This window comes from Physeter macrocephalus, chromosome 21, assembly GCF_002837175.3.
Source record: "Physeter macrocephalus isolate SW-GA chromosome 21, ASM283717v5, whole genome shotgun sequence".
NCBI lineage: Eukaryota > Metazoa > Chordata > Mammalia > Artiodactyla > Physeteridae > Physeter > Physeter macrocephalus.
In genome coordinates, this window is record NC_041234.1 from 40,385,834 (window position 1) to 40,409,963 (window position 24,130).

The following is a 24,130-nucleotide window of genomic DNA, read 5'->3' on the forward strand; positions in this document are numbered from 1 at the left end:
CTACAGCCAGCATTGTTCTCAATGGTGAAAAACTGAAAGCATTTCCACTAAGATCAGGAACAAGACAAGGTTGCCCACTCTCACCACTCTTATTCAACATAGTTTTGGAAGTTCTAGCCACAGCAATCAGAGAAGAAAAAGAAATAAAAGGAATCCAAATAGGAAAAGAAGAAGTAAAGCTGTCACTGTTTGCAGATGACATGATACTATACATAGAGAATCCTAAGGAGGCTACCAGGAAACTACTAGAGCTAATCAATGAATTTGGTAAAGTAGCAGGATACAAAATTAATGCACAGAAATCTCTGGCATTCTTATACACTAATGATGAAAAATCTGAGAGTGAAATTAAGAAAACACTCCCATTTACCATTGCAACAAAAAGAATAAAATATCTAGGAATAAACCTACTTAAGGAGACAAAAGACCTGTATGCAGAAAATTATAAGACACTGATGAAAGAAATTAAAGATGATACAAATAGGTGGAGAGATATACCATGTTCTTGGATTGGAAGAATCAACATTGTGAAAATGACTCTACTACCCAAAGCAATCTACAGATTCAATGCAATCCCTATCAAACTACCACTGGCATTTTTTACAGAACTAGAAGAAAAAATTTCACAATTTGTATGGAAACACAAAAGACCCCGAATAGCCAAAGCAATCTTGAGAACGAAAAATGGAGCTGGAGGAATCAGGCTCCCTGACTTCCGATTATACTACAAGGTTACAGTAATCAAGACAGTATGGTACTGGCACAAAAACAGAAATATAGATCAATGGAACAGGATAGAAAGCCCAGAGATAAACCCACACACATATGGTCACCTTATCTTTGATAAAGGAGGGAAGGATATACAGTGGAGAAAAGACAGCCTCTTCAATAAGTGGTGCTGGGAAAACTGGACAGCTACATGTAAAAGTAGGAAATTAGAACACTCCCTAACCCCACACACAAGAATAAACTCAAAATGGGTTAAAGACCTAAATGTAAGGCCAGACACTATCAAACTCTTAGAGGAAAACATAGGCAGAACACTCTATGACATAAATCACAGCAAGATCCTTTTTGACCCATCTCCTAGAGAAATGGAAATAAAAACAAAAATAAACAAATGGGACCTAATGAAACTTAAAAGCTTTTGCACAGCAAAGGAAACCATAAACAATATGAAAAGACGACCCTCAGAATGGTAGAAAATATTTGCAAATGAAGCACCTGACAAAGGATTAATCTCGAAAGTTTACAAGCAGCTCATGCAGCTCAATAACAAAAAAACAAATAACCCAATCCAAAAATGGGCAGAAGAACTAAATAGACATTTCTCCAAAGAAGATATACAGATTGCCAACAAACACATGAAAGAATGCTCAACATCATTAATCATTAGAGAAATGCAAATCAAAACTACAATGAGATATGCTCTCAAAACGGTCAGAATGGCCATCATCAAAAAATCTAGAAACAATAAATGCTGGAGAGGGTGTGGAGAAAAGGGAAGCCTCTTGCACTGCTGGTGGGATTGTAAAGTGATACAGCCACTATGGAGAACAGTATCGAGGTTCCTTAAAAAACTACAAATAGAACTAGCAGTCTGTCATACAGAGTGAAGTAAGTCAGAAAGAGAAAAACAAATACCATATGCTAACACATATATATGGATTCTAAGAAAAAAAATGTCATGAAGAGCCTAGGGGTAGGATGGGAATAAAGACACAGACCTACTAGAGCATGGACTTGAGGATATGGGGAGGGGGAAGGGTAAGCTGTGACAAAGTGATAGAGTGGCATGGACACATATACACTACCAAACGTCGGGTTGATAGCTAGTGCGAAGCAGCTGCATGGCACAGGGAGATCAGCTAGGTGGTCTGTGACCACCTAGAGGTGTGGGAGGGAGGGAGACACAAGAGGGAAGAGATATGGGAACATATGTATATGTATCACTGATTCACTTTGTTGTAAAGCAGACACTAACCCACCATTGTAAAGCAATTATACTCCAATAAAATGTTAAAAAAATTTAGATTTATATATTTTATATCACATATTACCTTAGATATTAGGTTTCCTCAGATTTTTTTGCATCCAAATTATTAATATTTTTAATTATTATTTTTAATGCAGGAGGGGAGCTTTGATAGATATCTACTACCTTCTAAAATGCATACAAAACCCCAGAACAGCCATTAGAAGTTTTATGAATAAAATTATTGAAGGTATCTTTGTAAGGTTCGATTAATATTTAATATATTAATATATTTAAAATTTGTCCCTCAGTAACATAACAACTCACCTACCTGGCATTCAGTAATTTTCCAAACATATATTATAGATATCCAGACAAAGTATATGGAGTATGAACAAGAAAACTTTTGAAGAGTCATAACTCATGTCACACAATATATGAAAAAAGGCTCAAGCACTAAATATACTCAGGTTCTTATTCGCAGCTATGGAATCTTGTTTTCCGTGAATTCCTAACAGCTTTTTCTGGGTTTCCAGTAGAATAGAAGCAGAGTAAAATTAAATTAAATTTTTAAACTGTAAAAAAACATAAAACTTGATTGAATTAAATTAAATTGAAATACAGAGTAACAGTTTCAGGGAGAGCAGTAAAATATGCCAGCCAGGTATCAGAGGAAAATACAAAAAATATCCACAAAATCAAAACATAAGAACTACAAATACAGTACAGTGTAAGGTGATTTAACATAATGGCAAACAGCCTTACATAACTCAGTATGCTCTGGGGGCATTACTGTATTAGATCACAAGACAATAATTTAAATTCTGACTGAATCATCAATGACAGTTTAAATGGTTTTCAATGTGCTCTCTTTATACATACAGGAAGGTATAGAATAAATTTCAAAAGTATATGACAAAAATGCCTATGATTTTAAGTGCCTTTGTTTTAAGAGTTAGAAAAAAATCATAAAACAAATTATTCAAAATGACTCATTCACAGAAGGTTTGCATTTTGTTTCAGAGACTGCCGCAAGCTAGTGAAGTTCTGTGCCTTCACCGGTTCTCATAGACAAACTGACTTGGAGAAGCGAAGAAGAGAAGGGAAGACTGAACAGGGCAATTGTTACAATGAACCAGGAGCCTCAGCAACGTGTCCTCTGTCCTACCCTAGAATTGTGTAATGAGATAAGTTAATCTTTGAAAATTAAACACATTGTATTCTCCATGTTCTATTTTTTACATCATTTTATAATTAACGGTACAGTTGGTATAATATATTTCTTTCTGCCACTTATTTTAAATAAATATACTAACATTGTAAAAAAAAAAAGAAAGAAAGAAACTGGACTCTTATCTTACATTGTATACAAAAATCATCTCAAAATAGATTAAAGAATTAAACATAAGACCTAAACCATGAAACTCCTAGGTGAAAACATAGGGGGACATCTCCTTGACACTGGTCTTGGCGATGATATTTTGGAATTATTTTTCTAATTATTCTATTTTATTTATTTTTTAAACATGTTTACTGGAGTATAATTGCTTTACAATGGTGTGTTAGTTTCTGCTTTATAACAAAGTGAATCAGGTATACATATACATATATCCCCAATATCTCCTCCCTCTTGCTTCTCCCTCCCACCCTCCCTATCCCACCCCTCCAGGTGGTCACAAAGCACCTGTGTTTTTAGTGTCAGTTGCTTTGAGCTGATCTCCCTGTGCTATGTGGCTGCTTCCCACTAGCTATCTATTTTACATTTGGTAGTGTATATATGTCCATGCCACTCTCTCACTTCATCCCAGCTTGGAATTTACACTAAAGACACAGGTAACAAAAGCAAAAATAAACAAGTGGGACTAAATCAAACTAAAAACTTTCTATACAGCAAAGGAAACAATCAATAAAATAAAAAGGTAACCTATGTAATGGGAGAAAATATATCTCATAATGGGTTAATATCCAACATATATAAGTAACTCAATACAACTCAAAGGCAAAACCACAAATAGCCTGATTTTAAAATGGGCATAGAATGGGAATAGATATTTTTCCAAAGAAAACATACAAATGGTCAACAGGTATAAGAAAAGATGCTCAACATCACTAATCATCAGGGAAGTGAAAATCAATACCACGACAAGATATCACCTCACACATGTTAGGAAAGCTATTACCAAAAAGTCAAAAGATAACAAGTGTTGGTAAGGATGTGGAGAAAAGGGAGCCCTTTTGGTGGGAATGTAAATTGGCACAGTCATTATGGAAAACAGATTTGCAGTAACTCAGAAAATTAAGAATAGAACTTCTGGGTATATTTCCAAGGGATACAAAATCCCTATCTCAAAGAGAAATCTGCAGTTCCATGTTCAATACAGCTTTAGTCAAAGTAACCAAGATATGGAAACAATATAAATGTCAGTCGATTGATGAATGGATAAAGAAAATGTGATATATATATACTCTCACAGATTTGCTGAGAGTAGATCTCAAGTGTTCTTACCAGAAAAAAAAAGAGTTAACTATAGGTAATAGTCACTTCACAATGTCTACATATATCAGAACATCATGTTGTACACCTTAAATATATACAATTTTTATTTGTCAAAAATAATTTTTTTAAAAATGTTTAAAATTTTCAAGTCAAATTAAGTGGATACTCTTAAATGTTTTAAATAATTTAAATAGTATAATATTCAATATGTATATATTCAAATCTGTATTTAATAGTATAACTGTTACCAGAAAAACCTAGATGCCTCTGACACCAACTATACTTCCACTCTACCCCTAAGTCTTCTCCTTGTGTTTATTTTCATGGGCTCATCACCTGCTTAGACCTTGACAGAAATTAGGTTTGTATTAGTCAAATAGCCACAAAAGGAATACTTGGGTCAGTTAAATCAAATCACCCAGAATTTACTTCTCAACTATTGTGTGCAGGGCCCTGTGCCCTGGGGATGGGGAGGGAGGCGGATGAATAACCAACAAGTAATGTGTAGATGTATAGATATTAACTGACTCTGCCAGAACCTTTAGAAGTTCACTCTTCTCTGAAATCTACTCATCTCCCAGAAAGGTCACAATATTTGATAGACATTCAGAAAAGCTATTTCAGGGTGGTGACCTGGCAAAATACTAGCTTTGGAGTCAGACATGTTATGTTGTCTAGGCTATACCACTTGCAACTTTACCGGTAGGGTCTCACTCATTATCTAATCCTGTAGAACTGTACCAGTGCCCCAAATCTGGCCTGCTCCTTGTTTAGCGTTCTCCTGCAATATCTGCCTTGTATTTCTAACCTCTTCTAGTTCCTATCCAGGCTGAAGTATTCTCCTGTGGCTACTCATATGCCTCTTCCTTCCTACTACTGAACTACTGAACCACATCCCTTCCTTAACAATCCTCTGCCTTTCACCGGTTGACCTGTGTACAAATGTTATAGAGTCCAGGGGCTGTGGCGAGGGAGGAATGGGAATGACTGCTAATGGGTATGGGTTTCTTTTGGGGGTGATGAAAAAGTTCTGGAACTAGATAGTGGTGATGGTTTTACAGCATCCTAAATGCACTGAGCTGTACACTTTAAAATGGTATTTTATGTACACTTTAAAATGGTTATGTGTATTTTACGTCAATATTAAAAAATATAGAGTATTGATTAGAAGGTTCTTGGAGTTTATCTAGTCTAACCTCTCCATCTTCTAGGGGAGAAAACTGAGACCTGGGAAAGAGAAAGGACTTGACTAAGGTCACGGAACTTAAGCAAGTCATTTTCCTCCTGTATAAGTTTTCATATCTACTGTCACACTCTTGTAGGATGGGCTCCAGGTCTAAAGTAATTCTGTACCTCCTCAGTAGCTACTTGATGATCATCCGTTGGAGGAATGAATTTATAACTAAGCACTTCATTCTACAGATGAGAAAACCATTATTAGTTCATTGCACACTGCCTGCCTCTGGATTCCCAGTCACCTTACTGGAGCACAGCCAACAACTCTATGCTGGACCCACTAATACCAACCACTTGCCATGGCAACAAAGCCACCCTCTGTCTGCAGCCTACTGACACTGCACTCTCCCTACTGGGCTGTACTTTCCCCTAGTGTGTACAGTTGGAAGGGTCCTCACTCATCTCACACCCTCAGCCAATCCCAACACACATGAGAAGGTGAACTTCTAGGACCTGGCCTCAGTTTAAGTTTATCTGACCGTACTGCAACTTCAGGGATACTGCCGGCCCTGTCTCAAATGTAACACCATTATTAACTGTGCTCATAACAGTAAGTTATGCTTACCTAATATGTAACTGAACATGGGCATGATTCTACTTCACACATGGGCCTCAGGCCCAAGCTCCTACCTTAATAAGCTTATCAAAACAACTAAAGAGCTGGACTAATGGGCAGAATTTACAGGTCTAATATTATGGTTCTTTTCTGTAATACATCGTACAAGATGTATAGCAAAGTGTTCCACTATTTATTCTCTAATAAATGAGGTTTAACTGCTGATGTACAGCCCCAGTAACATTATTATGCCTATTGGTAGAAGGCAGAGCAGCCAAGAAAGTATAGTTACATATTTGGCAGGCTCATTAGTCAGCTTTGAGAGTCTGGCAGTATCAGCATGTCCAGGCTTCAATGTAGCCCATGTCCTCACACAAGTGGCTGAATGGGGTGGAACAGAGCCCTGAGTTCCCAAATGGTCTCAGTGTAGCTAGATACACTTAGGAGTAGCAGGAAGCTGATGCAGGGGACAGGATGAAAGCCCAGAGGCCTGGAGAACAATAGAGGCTTAGCAGACCTCATATCATGCTTCAGAACTCTGAAAGGCTGCAGATAGAGTAGAGGGCCAGTGTATTCCCAGGGGATGGGGGTGTATAACAAGGACAATACTTCTACTATTAATACTGAAAGTTTGCTACTAATATCATGAATATTATTACTGAGTACTTCCTAATGTGTCAGAACCTACTATCAGTACTTTTCTTACATAATTCTGTTTAGTTCTCACAACAACTTAATGAGGTAGGTACTATTATATCATCAAATTACAGATGAGGTCACTGAAACACAGAAAGTACATGTGACTTGCCCATAACTACATTATTGTTAATAAATGGGAAGGCTATGATTTTAATCCAAAACGAGTATCTGCAGAGCTAGTGTTCTTAGCCACTTATACCTTCTCATGAGTAGGAGTTCTAGCAAGACAGATTTCAGTTCAACCTAAGGACAAACTCTCTCAGAACTGTTCTGAACTACAACCAGTGGTCTAAAGATGTAGGAAGCCACCTAACAGTGGAGGTATAAAAGCAGAGACTGAATGACCACTTGGGAAGCAGGGATATTTTAGGCACATTCAAACATCAGCAAGGAAGCTGAACTAGATGACTTTTAAAATCTCCCCAAGACCTAAAATTTCCTGGCTATGTGAGTCAACAACAACTGCTCACAGGTCATTTTAAGAAGAATCAACAAACCCAGGCCTTTTGGCTGGATCCAATCCAACAAAGTCCAATCAAACACAAACTTAAGCCAGAATGACCTTCCTTATGCAGGGCCCAGGGCCCATGGACCAAGGGTCACAGAGAATGACTCTTAGAGCCTTAATAAGAACAGTACACTGATAACATACTGATGCTGAAGGCTTTTCATTGATGATCCATGTTAGCAAATAAAAGGCTCATAAGACATATTATTAGTACAAGTGAGATTCAGGGAGAATATTTATGCTGTTTAAAAGAAAATCCTGTTTACAAGCATCTTCAAACAGAGCAAAAATTCCTAGTAGGCAATGTGGTGTCACAGAAACAACATTGAGCTAACAACCTGAAGGGCTAATTTAGAGATCTGGTTCTGCTCTGAGACTTTAACTTGCTACAGAACCTGATAGGTCATGTCCCATCTTGGAGCCTCAGTTCCCTCATCTCCTGTCTGCAATGGGGATGAGAAGGGCTAATGATGAGAGGCTTTTGTGACACAGGATATGTCAAGTGATTTCATAAAGGTTTAAAGAAAGTCCTTAACTAATGAAAGGAATTATCATAAAAAACAGGTTTCTTCATTATCACATCTGTTTATAGTTAGTAAAAGTAATGAGAGGATGTGATTCTAGGCTGGGGAAATATTATTTTTAATTGAGCTTTGCTAGAACTGTGGAGAGTCTGGTAGTAAGGAGGGGCTCGAAAAACACTCGGTTGTAATAGCAGTAATGCTGAGAGTGATGAAAATACTTCCAGATTTTCTTTCCCTCTTTCCCTTTCCATCCCTTCCCTCTCCTTCCCTCCTCTTCCCTCCCCCGTGGGCTCACTCTACTCCTCCATCCCCCACCCTCTGTCCCTGTCATTATTCAGTTCCTATCTTGTATTTAGCATAGAAAGCTGATGAAGTTATTTTACTGTTTAGGGGCAATTTCATCTTCTAGGTCTTCTGCTGCTGGGCAGGGGGCAGTGGGTGGGTGGTGGGGTGGGTGGTTGTGAAGTGGTGGTGGTGGAAGGAAAGGAGAGGTAGGAAAGTTAGTTACCCCAAATGTCTTCTTCAACTATTTTTAACAAAAAACTCCAGGCCCCCACCACCTCAAATGGATTTCTCCTGGTATAATTGTGTCTTCTACCAGCAAAGAGGGGAAAAAAGCAAAGTGAAACAAGAAAACTCGTCATTTATGAGGTAGAACAGGCCTTCCTTTCACCTTTAAGGAAGTCACCTGAAATTATGATAGGCTTTGGTTTTGCCTTCTCCAGCACCATCCCTACAGAAGGATCAAGGGGAAAGCACCTTAGATGTGCCACTTTAGATGTTCTGTTATATAAAAAATCCTACCTCCAGCTTTCCTCTCAATGCCTTAATACTTCATCCAAAGACAGCCATGTCAGTCCAATGTCTTATGTGAGGAAACAGAAATTAATCTAAGTGAATCTGCCTGTCAGCTCTAGTTGTTTCTGTTCCAAAGCTGGAGGGTTGTATTTGTGGATGGGGTAGGGGAAAGAGGCAGGGAATAGTCTCCAATCTGCCCCAATCAAGAAAGAGAAATGGAGGCTAGAAGTGAAGCTCTTGGAAAAATAATAAAGTCCAAAGGGAAGAGAATGGTTTGCTCAGTTGTCCCTATGTTATATAACTCCATTGGATGGCATCTCATGACTATTGAGTGTTCTGAGTTCAGTCAGTCAATGCAAGAACCTAAGGGAGGCAGCCCCATCTTGAACCAGTAAGTGCTGCCCAGGGGTTAGAATTCTAGCTCTTTGAGGCTGGCAGAGATTCAGTGCTCACCCTTGTCCTGGCATACTGTGGTCCCAACCCAGCCTGCACCTGAGTTTGGTACTTACTTGGGACAGCAGCTCACCTGACCAGATGCACTGCTCTGGAGAACAAGTTGTTTCAATAACTGAAGACTGGTAAGACCAAGTAAGAGAAGGGAAGATAAGAGAGAAACAGGTACACTCTAAAGCCAAACTTGGTATACTTGGAGATTTCACAGCTACTCTAAGATGTTTCCAGATCCCTCTGAAGAGGTAAAGTAAGGGAGAGGCTGGCCCTTGCAGAGTCATAAAGAGGTCTGGAGACTAGCAGCCTAGATAATATTGCCAACAAACCTGGTTCTTAGCCGGGGGTACTTTGGCCCTAGGCCAGTCCGGAAACTTGCCATCAGTAAGTAGGATCTAAGAATCCTGTCATCTTGGAACTGGAGGACAAATAAGAGCCAAAAGAGAACTGCTAGGGCCAAGCTATCATGAGCAGGTGGGCTTGACAGTACCAGGGGCATTCCTTTGCTCGGTAGCTTCCTTCTTCACTGATATGACCCTCTGCCTTACTTGTGGTCTCTCTCCTTCAAGAAAGCCAACGCAATCTTCAAGCTTCCCTCAGGGTAAAAGCAAGTCTAATCTCTCATGGGGGCATAGACTTCAGAGTTGATAAAGTCCTTTCACATGAACTAGCTCTTTTGAGCCCCACAATGGTCATGGGGAATGCAGAAGGCACTGGATTGTGAGCCCAAGAAGCTCAGGCTTTAGGTACTACTCTGAGTGACTTGGGTCTCTGGAGAAGACAGTCTCTCTTTGCTCTGGTTATTAGCTATAACCTCTCTGCCCTGCTCTACTAGCCTTAGAACTCTCTATATGAGAGACGGCAAACTGTGCCATATCAAACTGTAGCATGCTATTCAAATATCAGGGTCCGATATTTAAGGAATATCAGGGCTCACTGCCCCGTTTTACAGGTGAGAAAAATAAAAGGTACGAAGATATGAAGAAATTATTTTAAAGATCACACTGCTCACAAGTACTTGGATATAAGATATGAAGTCAGTTCTATCTGATTCTCAGGCCAGTCCCCTAGAATTCAAAATACTTCCTAAGGGGCATGAAGTCCCTGTAGAGGACCAGCTAGCTCCAAGCAAATGGAGGTGCTAAGTACGTGTGTTTGCAGCTCTCCCTTTCCATGGTATTTTGTGTTTCTTTCCACCTTTTTCCCCCATCTACCGTTTTTTTGTTTGTTTGTTTGTTTTTGGTTTTTGGTTTCGCTTACTTCATTTCCTTGCTTCCTTCATGGTCCCTTCTCTCCTCCAAATCATTCTCAGGCAAAAGTTTGATATCAATCATTAACACTTCAGTATGAATAGGCTGAGGCCTTCTCCTCTCTTCTCTGGAGTCTGGATCCTAAAGCAAAGTTGTAATTATAAAATGAAAGGTGATTAATCGGGTTATTTGTTTTTTGATATTGGATTAATCTCCAAAATATACAAACAGCTCATGCAGCTCAATATCAAAAAACAAATAACCCAGTCAAAAAATGGGTGGAAGATCTAAATAGACATTTCTCTAAAGAAGACATACAGATGGCCAAAAAGCATATGAAAAGATGCTCAACATCGCTAATTATTAGAGAAATGCAAATCAAAACTACAATGAGGTACTACCTCACACCAGTAAGAATGGCCATCATCCAAAAATCTACAAACAATAAATGCTGGAGAGAGTGTGGAGAAAAGGGAACCTTCTTGCACTGTTGGTGGGAATGTAAATTGATACAGCCACTATGGAGAACAGTAGGGAGGTTCCTTAAAAAACTAAAAATAGAACTACCATATGACCCAGAAATCCCACTCCTGGGCATATACCATAATTCAAAAAGATTCATGCACCCCAGTGTTCATTGCAGCACTATTTACACTAGCCAGGATACAGAAACAACCTAAATGTCCACCAACAGACGAATGGATAAAGAAGATGTGGTATATATATACAGTGCAATACTACTCAGCCATAAAAAAAGAACAAAATAATGCCATTTGCAGCCACATGGATTGACCTAGAGATTCTCATACTGAGTGAAGTAAGTCACACAGAAAAAGACAAATATCATATGATATTGCTTATATGTGGAATCTTAAAAAAAGGGGTACAAATGAACTTATTTACAAAACAGAAGTAGTCATGGATGTAGAAAACTTATGGTTACCTGGGGATGAGGGGAGAGGGATAAATTGGGAGATTGGGATTGACATATACACACTACTATATATAAAATAGAAGAACCTGCAGTATAGCACAGGGAACTCTATTCAGTACTCTGTAATGGCCTATATGGGAAAATAATCTAAAAAAAAAAAGAGTAGATATATGTATATGTATAACTGATTCACTTTGCTGTACACCTGAAACTAACACAACATCATAAATCAATTATACTCCAATAAAAAATTTAAAAATTTAAAAAACTAAAATAAAATGAAAGGCTCTGATTCCGAATAAAGAGCATCCTGGCTTCAGAGAAATAGTGGGAGAGACATATTTAAGGAGATGAGCCTGGGGCCTGGATATTTACACCTCAGGAGTCTCCCTACTCAATTGACACAGGTAGCTCTGTAGAGGTCGAAAACAAACTGTCTCTTGATTTAGAGTGTAGCTGCTCAAAGGACAGGAGGACACAGCTTCTGAGCTGAACTGCTTCTTCACACAACCTTGTGTCATCTTCTGGTGGTATCCACTGGCTGGTGCCTCACAGAAACAGCCTTACCTCCTGGGGATGGGGTGTTACCACCCTCTACTCAATAGCTGTACTGCAAAGCCAAATCCTTTCTTCTCCACTGGAAAGCTCCATCAAACCAATTTGATATACTATTCTAACTGGATGCAGGCACTTAAACACAGATGATCTTGGTTATAGAATCATGGAAGAAGCTCAAACTGATGCAGACAGGGCCTTTAGAAACCACCTGGTCCAACTCCCTGAATTGTTAGTTGAGACCGAGGCCCAGAAAAGAAAGGTCCCTGCCTGACATCCCCAAGAGAATAAGCAGCAGAGCTGGCCCTTAAACTCAGATCTCTGACTTCCCAGCCCAATGCTCCTGCTACCTTCACTGTGTTCTTCTTGTGTGGTAATCTCTCAAGTGTTTCCTCTCTCTATCCCCAAGGAGCCCTATCATTCCCTATTCCTCCACAGAGAATTCCTCCTGTTCAACACACACAAACTGATCTTTGATACACCTACATAGCACATTTCCAATAGAGAAGTGTCGCCCAATCTTAAAAGGCTGGAAAAATTTCTGGCCAAAGCTCCCTATTCATATGCCTCTCCTGCCCTCTTAGCATCATTCACCTACTCTTTCACTCCTCTAAGGCAAAAGGCTCAATAAAGGTCACCTTGCAACTCAGATCTCACTGGATCTGAGTTCTAATCCTAGTCAAGGCAAGGGGAGGATAGTTTTAGGTCCCCTAACCTAAGTAACGACATGCTCAACTGATCAGTCCAGTCCACCATACTCAGAGAATACCATTCTCAGTGAGGGAGTCGGGTTTCTTGCTTAAGGCCCTGGCCTACTTTGCTTTGTCCCTGTCCTATTGTAGAAGAGAAAATGTCTCTGAAAGGCAATGGTACCTATTTGTATTTAGGCCAGGAGGTATCAGACTCCATTGCTGGCTGGATCTCTAACAGGAATGGTACATACAAGGCCTGAGCCCTCAGACCCTTTGCCTTGTGGCTCATATCCTAGAGATTGGCAACCAGTCTTCATGTCCTCCAGAAATGACCACCCTGAGTTAATCTGAGGGACCAAACCCATTCTGGGAACAGAATTAAAGCAAAAAATGTCAATTCTCTCATTCAGCACTAAGGCATTCCCAAATCAAGTTCTTCAGAGAAGACTCACTTCTGAAAACCAAAAAAGAGACCCATGGGCACCTGAGTATGGTTTTTATGGTGACTCTCTAATAAGCAGGCCAAGGTTCCTGGGAGGAGGCCTCTCGAGATGCCAGATACCCTCAGCCCTTGTCTACCTGGCTCAAGGATGTAGCTTTGCTGAGTGCTGGACAGTCACTTTTGTTCAAAGATTAGTAAATACTGGTAAGGAGATAGTAACAGCAGTAGTAATAATAAGAAGAAAAAGATAAGAGGTTTACCCTGACTCATAATTACATCTATAATGACAGAAAAAGAAATATTTACATATACAAATATATATATACACAATTATCATGATTTTCCAAAATTTCATACTTCCCAAAGAGCCTCAGAAACAGACCTTATCTCCAAGCACTCAATCAGTCATGGTCTTCCTCTCCTCAAGTCATCAAGATCACCAAGATAGTGTAGACATGGTACCAGGGAGGCCCATACTGATCCCTAAATGAACCTAGGGGTTAGCTACACAGAGAAAAACAGACCCTAGGCCTCAGATCACAGTCTTAAACTCAGGCAGCCAACCAAATTTCCAATTCATGTTATGGATCAACAGCAAGGCCTTGGAAGGAAAGCTCCATCATGAAGGGAACAATTCAGAGTGACTTCTACTGGTGCCAGCTCTTAAATATCATCTGCCTAGTGCAAAAAGCAACATGTTTCAAGAAATTGGCTTAGACTACAACATAAGGGCTAACAGCTTTAAACAAGGAAGTAGTTTAGGCTTTGCTGACAGATGCCCGCCAGGTTCACCAAAGTCCAGGATAATTTAATTATAGTCCTGCATGGAGGCTGGGGGATAGACTATATGACCCTCATGGTTGTTTTCAATTTGAGGATTCTAAGAGAGACCTACAGGGTGACCTACTTGAATATGGAGGAAATCACCTGGGTCAGGCACCAGCCAGATTTAAGGTTATCTCTGAGCTGGGTGACTCCATACTAAAAAAAAAAATTCCCCACCAATTAGACAAAGGATGTACTGGATAATGTCATCCTAAGTGTGTACATAGTGAGAAGCCATTAAGATGGATCATGTGAACGCAAATCAGTGCTAATAATGCCATTTGAAACTCTAGTATGAAGGAGAGAAATTTCTGTAATCCAGGGAGAAAGGTCCTCCCTGCTAATATCATCCTCAATTCACAGATCCTGTAATGAGTCAACTCTAGCGTCACAAATAAGACTTTCTGCATAGATGGTTAAGGCTAGAGGTCTTTGTCCACCTGAAGCTTGAATGGATAAACAAGGGCTGGCATGTCTGAACTCATCTCAAGAAATCAAAACACAGTTGCCATTAACCTGAAATGGGAGGTAGGTCCTCAAGTGTTAACAGTCTTGTTAGTAGCCCATGCATACATTTTCCTGACTGTTCTGTAGACCAAAAAGCACAGGATTAAGATTCAGGAGGGGGTAACATCACTAAAAGCGGCAGATTAGGATGCACAAAGAATCAGGCCCTCTACTGAAACAAGCTTTAGCTGGCAAAGACTGACAGACCAACTTTTTCAGAATTCTGGAATCTAATCCAAAACTTACAGGAACCAAGGAACCCTTTTAATAAAACAATTTTATTGGAGTATAGTTGATTTACAATGTTGTGTTAGTTTCAGGTGTACAGCAAAGTTCATCAGTTATACATATACATGCATCCACTCTTTTTTAGATTCTTTTCCCATATAGGTCATTACAGAGTATTGAGTAGAGTTCCCTGTGCTATACAGTAGGTCCTTATTAGTTATCTATTTTATATATAGCAGTGTGTATATGTCAATCCCAATCTTCCAATTTATCCCTCTTGATGCAGAAAAGAATGGCTAAAATTTGGTAAGAGAATTTTGAAGCATTTTTGCTAATTTGTCTACCATTCCTGATTCCCCAGCAGCTAAGAGAAAGGTGGCCCACATTCCTCCTGCAGGTTGCTGATGCCAAGGGACTAAAGACCTTGTTCTTAAAATGTTGTGGCTGTGTGTTTTGATCTGTTTGGTCCTTGAGGGCTAGGCACAGAGACTGGCCTTTGTCTTGTACCCCTACCCCCTAAGGCTAAAGTGGCTTTAGAGGTTGTGACTGCCTCTGTTGAAAGACTTAAAGACATACACTGCCCATGTCCACCCAGGGCAAGGGATGGTAGAAGGGGAAAGCAGCAAATGAATCCAATACCACAGGAAGGAAGAGACTGAGGAAAAAGTTTCTTGGGAGAATACTTAGAAGGGCCATTGTGCACACCGAGGAAGTCAGAGTGCAACACACATGCCCTGGACCAGATGCATGCTCAGAAAAAGCCTGAGCAGATTGTAGGCTTGCACTTCTGGAAGATCTGCAGGTTCCATGAAATCAGCAGAGTAGGAGAAGAAGACTAAGGCAGAGTTGTGGGCAGCCTGGATTAGTGTTGAAGGAATGCCCCAGCTCTGAGCGAAGTTGTAAAGACCAGGATAGTAGTTTGTTTGTTTTGGCTCCAAGTATTTAAAAGCAATCTCTGTCAGGTCACTGGCTGACCAATGACATAATGGAACAGAGATTTCCATGACCACACATGACAAAGAATGCAGTCTTCGAAAAAAAAAACCAAAAGATTTGGAAAAGTCACTAAACAAATGAACAACTGTATCCCTCAACAAACAACAGCAACAAACTCTGGGGAAGGAGGAAAATCTTATTCCCAGAGTTATCACACTATAATATTCAAAATACCCAGTTTTCAAGAAAAAATTACAAGGCATACAAAGAAACAGGAAATTATGGACCATTCATAGGAAAACAGTAAACTGACAGAAATCATACCTGAAGAAGTCCAGACATTGTACTTACTAGACAAAGACTTTAAATCACCTGTCTTAAGTAAGATTCAGGAGGCCTGGGTTCAAGTCCTAGCTTTGTCACTAATTCCCTACATGAGTGAGAAAGTCACTTGCATTCTCTGAGCCTATGTTTCCTCAGGATTTATAAAATGAAGAAATTAGGATGAGCAGTGGTCACAAGCTCGGGTTACAATTTAGCCTGCTGATATGTTCAGTTTATTCTTCACAGTGTTTCTTTTAAAAATGTGAATTACTGGTCAACATTTTAAAAATATGAATAAAATCCAATTCCTGGCTTTTCTTGAAAAATCTGGAAGATCTGAGTTCACTGGACTTCCTGACTTCCTATAACCTATTCCACCAATGAGAACCATCCAAGTCACCTTTGCTCCCTTTATATAGGGCATAGATTTCCCAGTTGGACACAGGCTCCCACTTAACCCTAGTACCAGACTGCTTTACTCATGTAAGTTACCTGTCTGGCCCTGTAAACATCTAAGTCAGCTACTCCTGGCCAAGATGGGTCTTTCCAGCTGTAAATCTACTGTGAGTCTAGGGTTTCATACAGGTGAAAAACTTTCCCCAACTGCAACCAAAAAGAGACACTATATAATTAAAAGCCAAGTAACACTCTGGAGCAGTGGGCTTCTCTATGAACAGTAGAGGTTTAATTTCTGTTACATCTAATCTGTACAACTGTAAGGAATGATGGTAATGACCTGATTAGCTCATCCTTTCATCTCCTGCATCCATGTAGTCCAGAAACCAGGGAAATCTAGAATTTGAAGAAACAAGGAAAATACGTTCTGATGGCATCTGAGCAGGCTCTTTATTTTCTGAACAAACTCAGGCCTTGTCCCTCAGGCCTCACCTACCACCGACAATAGCAGGTTGTCATGTATTCTGTACAGAGCCTGCCCTCAAGTGGGCAGTAAGCTGTCGCCAGGCCATGGCCCAAAGTCAGAACAAAGTCCAAGTTTTACATGGTGATAAAAGAAATGGACCTGAATGATTTGGAGTTAGGGCCCAGCATGCGAAAGGAGGGCCACCACAGGGATGGGATTTTCTACTTAGAAACACAATCATATCCCAGCAGTCTACTCTCAGCTCCCAGAGGGGAAACTGGCCCAGGAAAGCAGCTGAAGATGTCAACAGTCAGATGTGAGGACTAATGTTCAGCAAGCTGTAATTCACTTAACCTGACCAATTGCTGGGAAGGTAAATCAACTCCTGCATCGCTCTTGTGAAGTCATATTCCCAGTACAGAAGAGACTTTGAGAACACACACACATACATGTATATACATACAGAATGAAATTCTGAACAACAGGAGAGGCAGATATTTGACTGAATAGAAGACACATAAGCCCGGCAATTTCTTGTACAGTAGCCAAAGTGGTATCACACTTCCTACTTACAGGTATCCAGCATACCTCAGGTTTCAAAGGATTTTTACAAGACTTAATTATCCCCATTTTACAAGGAGGAAAACTGGGCTTCAAAGATGTACAGGAAGCTGCTCAGGCTGCATACTCAGCAGACTGAGGCAAGAATCTGGGTTTCTCAGATTCCACATTGGTTTTAAACCTGATTAACAACAGGTATGGCTAGCTTGGATAGAACATCATTAAGCATCATGGATTATCCATCCTAGGGCTGGGATGTTCACACAGCAATGAGTCTTCCAGATAGGAAATGGAGATGCTCCAATATGTCAGTGACCAATTTGGTCCAGTGATCCACAGAGGTGTCCGGTTGGTATAGAGTTAGGAGGAAAGTCTTTTCTTTGCCATTATACTTTCATGTTATACGCCAAATAACCTAAGGATGATATTCTCAAGGAGCTACTAAATCTTAGCTCAGGATGAGTCTGGATAAACAAGGGAACTATACAACATAGAGGTACAGCATCTCAGGAAACCACCTATCTACCTACCAATAACATCAGTACTAATGAAGATTCAATAGTTCAGTGTGACTCATCGCTATGTCCTACCTAGACATTGTCAGAGCTTGAATAGATTCTAGAGAATGCTTCAGAGGTGAAGGAAAAACTAAAAGCCAATGATCATATGTCAAATGTTTGAGAGAGCCAAATTAGAACTCAGGTCTCTCATTTTCTAATATACCTAGCACTGCTTGCACAATACCATTCTACCCTCAACCAATATCAGTGTAGAAGAACGGAAATAGCAATTCTACTTTTAAATACCTACTAGAAAAGAGCCTACATAACTTCCATCATTCAGTTCCTTGAGGAACACACAATCTTACCAGAAATGTAAACCTACACATAAATGCTCATTCGTGAGAAATGAAAGGTCTAACTTGGAGTCAATTTTCACATCATTCATACAACAGTCTAACCCCATTTCTTTTTACTGGTGACACTACAACAGCTGGCCACTAAGGTTGCATGGTACTCTCCTTTAGAGATCTGAAGACCATTCAACTATTACTTAAAAAAAAGGTTTGCAATGATCAAATGCTCATTCTGAATACAATCAGAGGCAACATGGAATGTTATCTTAGTTTCTCAAAGAATAAACACTGGTAAAATATAACAGAATATAATAGAATATTGGAGCTCATATAATAGAATATTGGAGCTCTAACTTATGATTTAGGCTCTGTCATTAATGCTCCTGGTCTACTGTCACATTCCTCAGTCTCGATATGTGCTATCTGATACAGTAGCAACTAGCCACATATGGCTAATAAACACTTGAAATGTGACCAGTGTGAATTGAGATGTGTATAGAATACACATCAGATTTCAAAGACTTAGTAAAATATATTATTAAAAAATTTATAGTGATAATATATGATATTGTATCATAAAATTTTAGATATATTAGGTTAAGTAAAATATATTAAATTAATTTCACTGTATCTTTTTAACTTTTTTTAGTGTGGCTACTAGACATTTTTAAATTATATTTGAGGTTTGCATTTGTAGCTCACATTATATTTCTTTTTAAAAAAATATTTATTTATTTATTTATTTTATTTGGCTGTGTGGGTCTTAGTTGAAGCATGCAGGATCTTCATTGTGGCATGTGGGATCTTTAGTTGCAGCATGAGGGATCTAATTCCGTGACCAGAGATCGAACCCAGGCCCCTGAATTGGTAGCACAGAGTCTTAACCACTGGACCACCAGGGAAGTCCCTCACATTATATTTCTATTGGACTGTACTGGCCTAGGCCAAACTGTTCTCAACATCAAAGACTGATTTAACTAGCCTAAAGCCTGGGTTTTAGTGTTTGTTTGTTTGTTTTTTTTAAGATACCCAAGTGAATTATTTCATTGTGTAGCCAGGATTGAGAACCACTAGGCTAGACTCTATACTATGCATGCCTGGCCCAGCCAGTGGTCTTCTCAAAGGTCAGCTTCAGCCCATCCAACAGGCTGCTGGGGGGCTGTGTGCTTGGAGAAACACTCCTCCTGGACTTGGATGTAGGAAAATCAATGCCAGTTCATTGATATTCTGAAGCTTGATTCTGTCATTCACCTCCTGGGGTCATTCTGCCTTGCTCAATATTTTATCCCACCCCTCGAATTACAGTTTATTATAAAAATGACATTTCACTGTAGGTGAAATACATGCAGATTTGGGTGCTTTTGTCACTGGGTGCAGTTTAATCCTTCTTTTAAAGGGGGTGGTTGTCAGCCTAAGACACACAAGCTGTGTGTGTACAGGGTCTCATGTTAGTTCCAAAGGCCCATGGTTATTGATGTGTTCTTTCTAACTACGCCTGGGACAAGTTCATCAACCAACAAAGCTGAGCTGGGACACATAGCATGTGGAAACTCTGATGGAAGACTCCATATAGGTAGAGGAAAAAGGACTGGATATTTCATTAAGAAATTCTCAGGATAGAGGGGATGAGAGGCTATTTTGTCTACCTCCTTGCTTCTGAGCAGTGCCCTCACCTAAATTGCTCTAACTGGATAACAGTGCTTCCTATATTTGCAGCCCTCCAAGGAAGGAGGCCTCTTTCAACCACTATGACCAGCCTTGATACATAGACCTTATTGGAGTTAATAAGGTGGAGGTGGTGGTGGTGATGAGGAGGATAATGATGATGATACAGCAAGTTACCATTTGCTAAGTACTCACTATGTGCCAAGCACTGTGTCGGATTCTTTATTCACATAGTGATCTCATTTAATCCTCATAAAAAGTCTGCTATTCCTATTTTTCAGATGAGGAAATAAGGCTCAGGAAAGATAAAAGTCTTGCCAAAAGCCTTAGAGCTAGGAGGTAGTAAAGCTGAAACTGCATCTGCATCTCAGATTATCTGATTCCAAATGCCCTGCTCCTTCCTTCATGTCACACTTCTATCCTTCTTATACTGAGACTCTTCATTCTCCAAGGGCCCAACCCACTCTGATCTTTTGTTTGGGGTCAGGACTTCAGTCTTATATTACAAAAGAAACTAACAAAAGATGATAGGCTGTGGTAAGGCTGGTCATAAGACATCCTGATGTGGCTTTGGTACTTGTATTGCCACAAATCTGTTTTAATGTACATTATTTAATTCACTGTGATATCCCCTGTCATGAAATAATTGCCAACACCATTTTGCATATGGGGAAAATCAGAGCTCACAATTGCCAAACAGCTGATTCTAGCTCATAACTCCAAGGACGGCCAAGAGCTGGAACACCAGGCCAATGTTCTTTCCCCATTAGCATCCTGCTAATGGGTGACCCAGAGGAAGTGGAAACTGCTAAGGAGCCCCTTCCCAAGAACCCCTTCTTTTAATGGCCAGGTTTTTCATGGTACAATGTCAAAGGGGCCAAGGCCTTGCCAGCACTATCAAGCTGCCTGCTTCCCACCCTGGACACATCTTAGTTCCCAGCCACCTTGCAAAAAGTAAGATTTGCAATGAGTAAACTCCAACCCCTGGGAGGGTAGGGAGCCCAGACTCTTACATTCACAGCTGTAGACCATCATAAGACAACACGCAGGAGTGTTCACACTTCCCTAATGAGAGAAAGGAGGCAAAAGAAGCAGAGAGGAGTGAGGAGGGGAGAAAGAGGGTGGGAAGAGATCTATAAAAAGAAAGGATAAAAAAAGAGGAGGCAAGGAAAAGAAAGAAAGCAGAAAATAGAGAGAAGAAAGGTAAAATTTCATAGCAATATAGAGTTAAAAGCATCTTCAAAACCATCAAGGCAAAAAGGGAAGTGATTTGTGCAAAGTCACAGTGGGTAGAAGGTGGGAGGCAGGAGGTGGGGATTGTTAAAATAAACAAGAGAAAAAAGTCTCAAAACTAGAAGGGCAAAGATTAAAGGAAGCCCGGGCCCTGGGTAGGTGACCAAACACACGGGGAAAAATGTGAGGAGCCACAAGAAGGGGAAGGAGGAGAACAAGGGCTGGCGAGGGGGAGGTCAGGGGCAAGTAGCCAAGGAGACAGGAGAGGAGAGTGAAGGCTGACACTCACCCTCACAAAGCTGGCAGGAAACCATCCCTCCTCATCGTCGATCTGGCCCCACCACCAATCCTTGTTGGAAGCATCCAAGACTTTGATGACGTCGCCAGCCTTAAATGCCAACTCCCGGTTGGCCATGGTGACGTGATCCCATACTGCCTCAGCACTAACGATGGAATCTCCAGTGATCAGCTTAGGAGACAAAATAAGAATGTGTTCAGTCCACACATCTAGCTACCTTACTTTCCCCCCTCCCCAAATCTCTACTACTTATGGAAAAACTCACATATTAATGATGAAGGGTAGGGTGATGGAGATGACATTGGGAGAGCAAGCTCCACTGGACTACAAGACAAATAATACTATCAACTCTCCATTAGCCAGTGGGTAGAATGACCCAGAATGTGTATATGGACTACACAGGCCTCATGATTTTATCCCTACTCAAGATCTCCTTCCCTAGAGAAGAAAAAGCTCCAATCCATCTCTCCTTGGTACTTCAAGGCAGCCCTGGATCTGGAATGGGTGGAGAGTCTGAAACCAATGGCTAAAATTAGGCTCGAGCATATTTGCTATAAATTCTCTGTGCTCCTCCCCCTTTCTTCTTCTTCTTTGGAACTGTCCAATTGAGAGCTGGTGATACATTATTTAATCCTACTCTACCCCAGCCTCAGGAGTTACAGACCACAGCATTCCTCACATATAATGGACCCCAGTCCTGCAGCCTCCTGTTCTCACCCACACATGATGCTATCCAGAGGTCATGTGTTCACAGGTATGAAAGAATATGGCGTTCTGTGATGCCTTGCTCCCAAGAAACTCGACACTGTCACAGATTCACTCAGTGATTTAAACAACCACCCTGTAAGATACACAGGGAATCTAGGTTGACTTCTGCATCTGATAGATGGCAAAACTGAGCCATAAGCAAGTTAAGGGGTAAGCTCAGTTTCACTCAGCAAGGCAGGGGCTATGCACAGAGCCTAACCTTGGTCATTAGAATTTGTGGCCAGCAGGACTTGGCTCCACATAGCGTCAGGCAGACATCTATGCCACTGCCACATAAACATACACCCACATATGTTCATGACACTTGTCTATGCACAGTGATGAGGATGGGTGTGGGGGAATAGTTAGTTTCTCTCTGGCTACCATCCTGACCACTGTGTTATGTATTCTTCTTTTTCCCCCAACTGGTTCCAGCCTGTATGGGTCATCAATCTTTCTGGCATTTGGAGGAACAATTTCCAGAATAGAGAACATATGTCCTGTCAGGCAAAGGACTCAAACATTCCCTCCCCAGAACTGAATTGCTGAACATGTCCTCTAGAAGTCATCTTTTCCATCAGCCTACTTTGAGGAAGGACCCCAAGGCAATTATGGCTCCACAAGACCCAAGTCAAAACAATTTAAAGATAACAGAGACAGAATATGGAACATGCATCCTCTCACACAGGTCTGCCTTCCAACATACCATCCAGAGAATAACCCTATGGTCAGGATATTAATGCATAACACATCACACATAGGAAAAACACACACACTGATCTTTTGACTTAGTTAGGGCATTCTGTTGGTTAGCTCCTGCATGAGGCATCCTTCATGGTTCAGGGGTCTAGCCATAGAGGGAGCGCCTCAGCTTGGATGTAAAAGAAATTTCAAATAGGACCTTTCATAATGCCACCTTTAAAGTACCTCATGCTTTAGTGTCCACAAAGTGTTTTCACATCTACTGCATCACTTGATCCTTACTGAATGAGCTGGATCTCACTATTACCCATATTTTAAAGATAAGGAAACTGAGGCTCAGAGTGGTGACCTGGTCCTTTGGCCAATCACACATGTAATAAATTATGCAGCTCAGTCTTCTGACTGTATATGCACTAATACTTATCATGCCATACTACCAATGTTTACTAATAAGCTATAATGAACTCACAGAACCCCATTCATAATATCATAAACCAGATGGCTCCATTCTTCAACCCCAAAGAAAGAGACTTGGACAGCCACCTTCAGTCACTGGTGCCCCTAAGAGGAGATTCATTTATATGTTGAACTTGCTTTCTTCCAATTACACTAAAAGTCAATATCTTCTTGTTCTGGCCTCAGTGGAGAAGAAGAATTGCTGGTCACTGGCCTCAATAAAAGAGGTATTTACAGAGAAGTCTCCCCTCTCCTGCCAAAGATGGGTACCAACAGGGTGCTGCTAGAGCTTGATAAGCACATACAGCTCCAACTCAGAGCACCATGAGGGCTTATAAAGATATATCATTGACTTTTTATCAAGGGTCAAAGAGTATCTTGGCATCACTTACCAATGCTCTGCTCAGGACTCTATCTGTGATGCTGTTTGAATTACCCTAGTCCCAGTTCTGGCTGATTCCACTGCCTGTACTTTTTCTACAGTGCAGTCTTCTTTTGAGGGACTCCATGCTTGGATTCTCCCAGCAGCACTTGGCTCATTCTTGTCCCCATTTCGTCCAGTTGACCTGCCTAGGCACTCAGGTCACAAAGTCCAGCTATGCCCTGGACAAGGCCAATCCCTGGATAGGACCCAGTGGCCACAAACCAACTGGCAAGCCTGTTGGCACTGCCTACTTGGAATCAACGACAGAACTAGGCAGCACTTCAAAGATCATCACCCTTAATCCCTCATTTTATAGATCAGGTGTAATATAGCAGGAGTGACTTGCCTAAGGTCACCAGATGGCCAGCCTAGTGAACCATTTTTTCCCAAACA

At 40.5% G+C, this 24,130-nt stretch overlaps 1 protein-coding gene across 6 annotated transcripts in view; it reads right to left on the minus strand.

Moving 5' to 3' along the window:
• The window catches only part of ARHGEF9 (Cdc42 guanine nucleotide exchange factor 9), a 239,649-nt gene that overhangs the window by 166,473 nt on the left and 49,046 nt on the right, over positions 1-24,130 (minus strand). For 4 of the 6 annotated variants that reach the window (XM_055081692.1, XM_055081695.1, XM_055081694.1 and 1 more), the window contains exons 2-3: positions 21,400-21,579; positions 10,501-10,631 (exon numbers count right to left, since the gene is read on the minus strand). In XM_055081692.1, coding sequence (XP_054937667.1) covers positions 10,501-10,631; positions 21,400-21,579 — 311 coding nt within the window. Of the gene's footprint in view, positions 1-10,500; positions 10,632-21,399; positions 21,580-21,673; positions 21,734-24,130 lie in introns of those variants that run through there. The other 2 variants (XM_055081696.1, XM_028482653.2) reach the window with 2 other exon arrangements.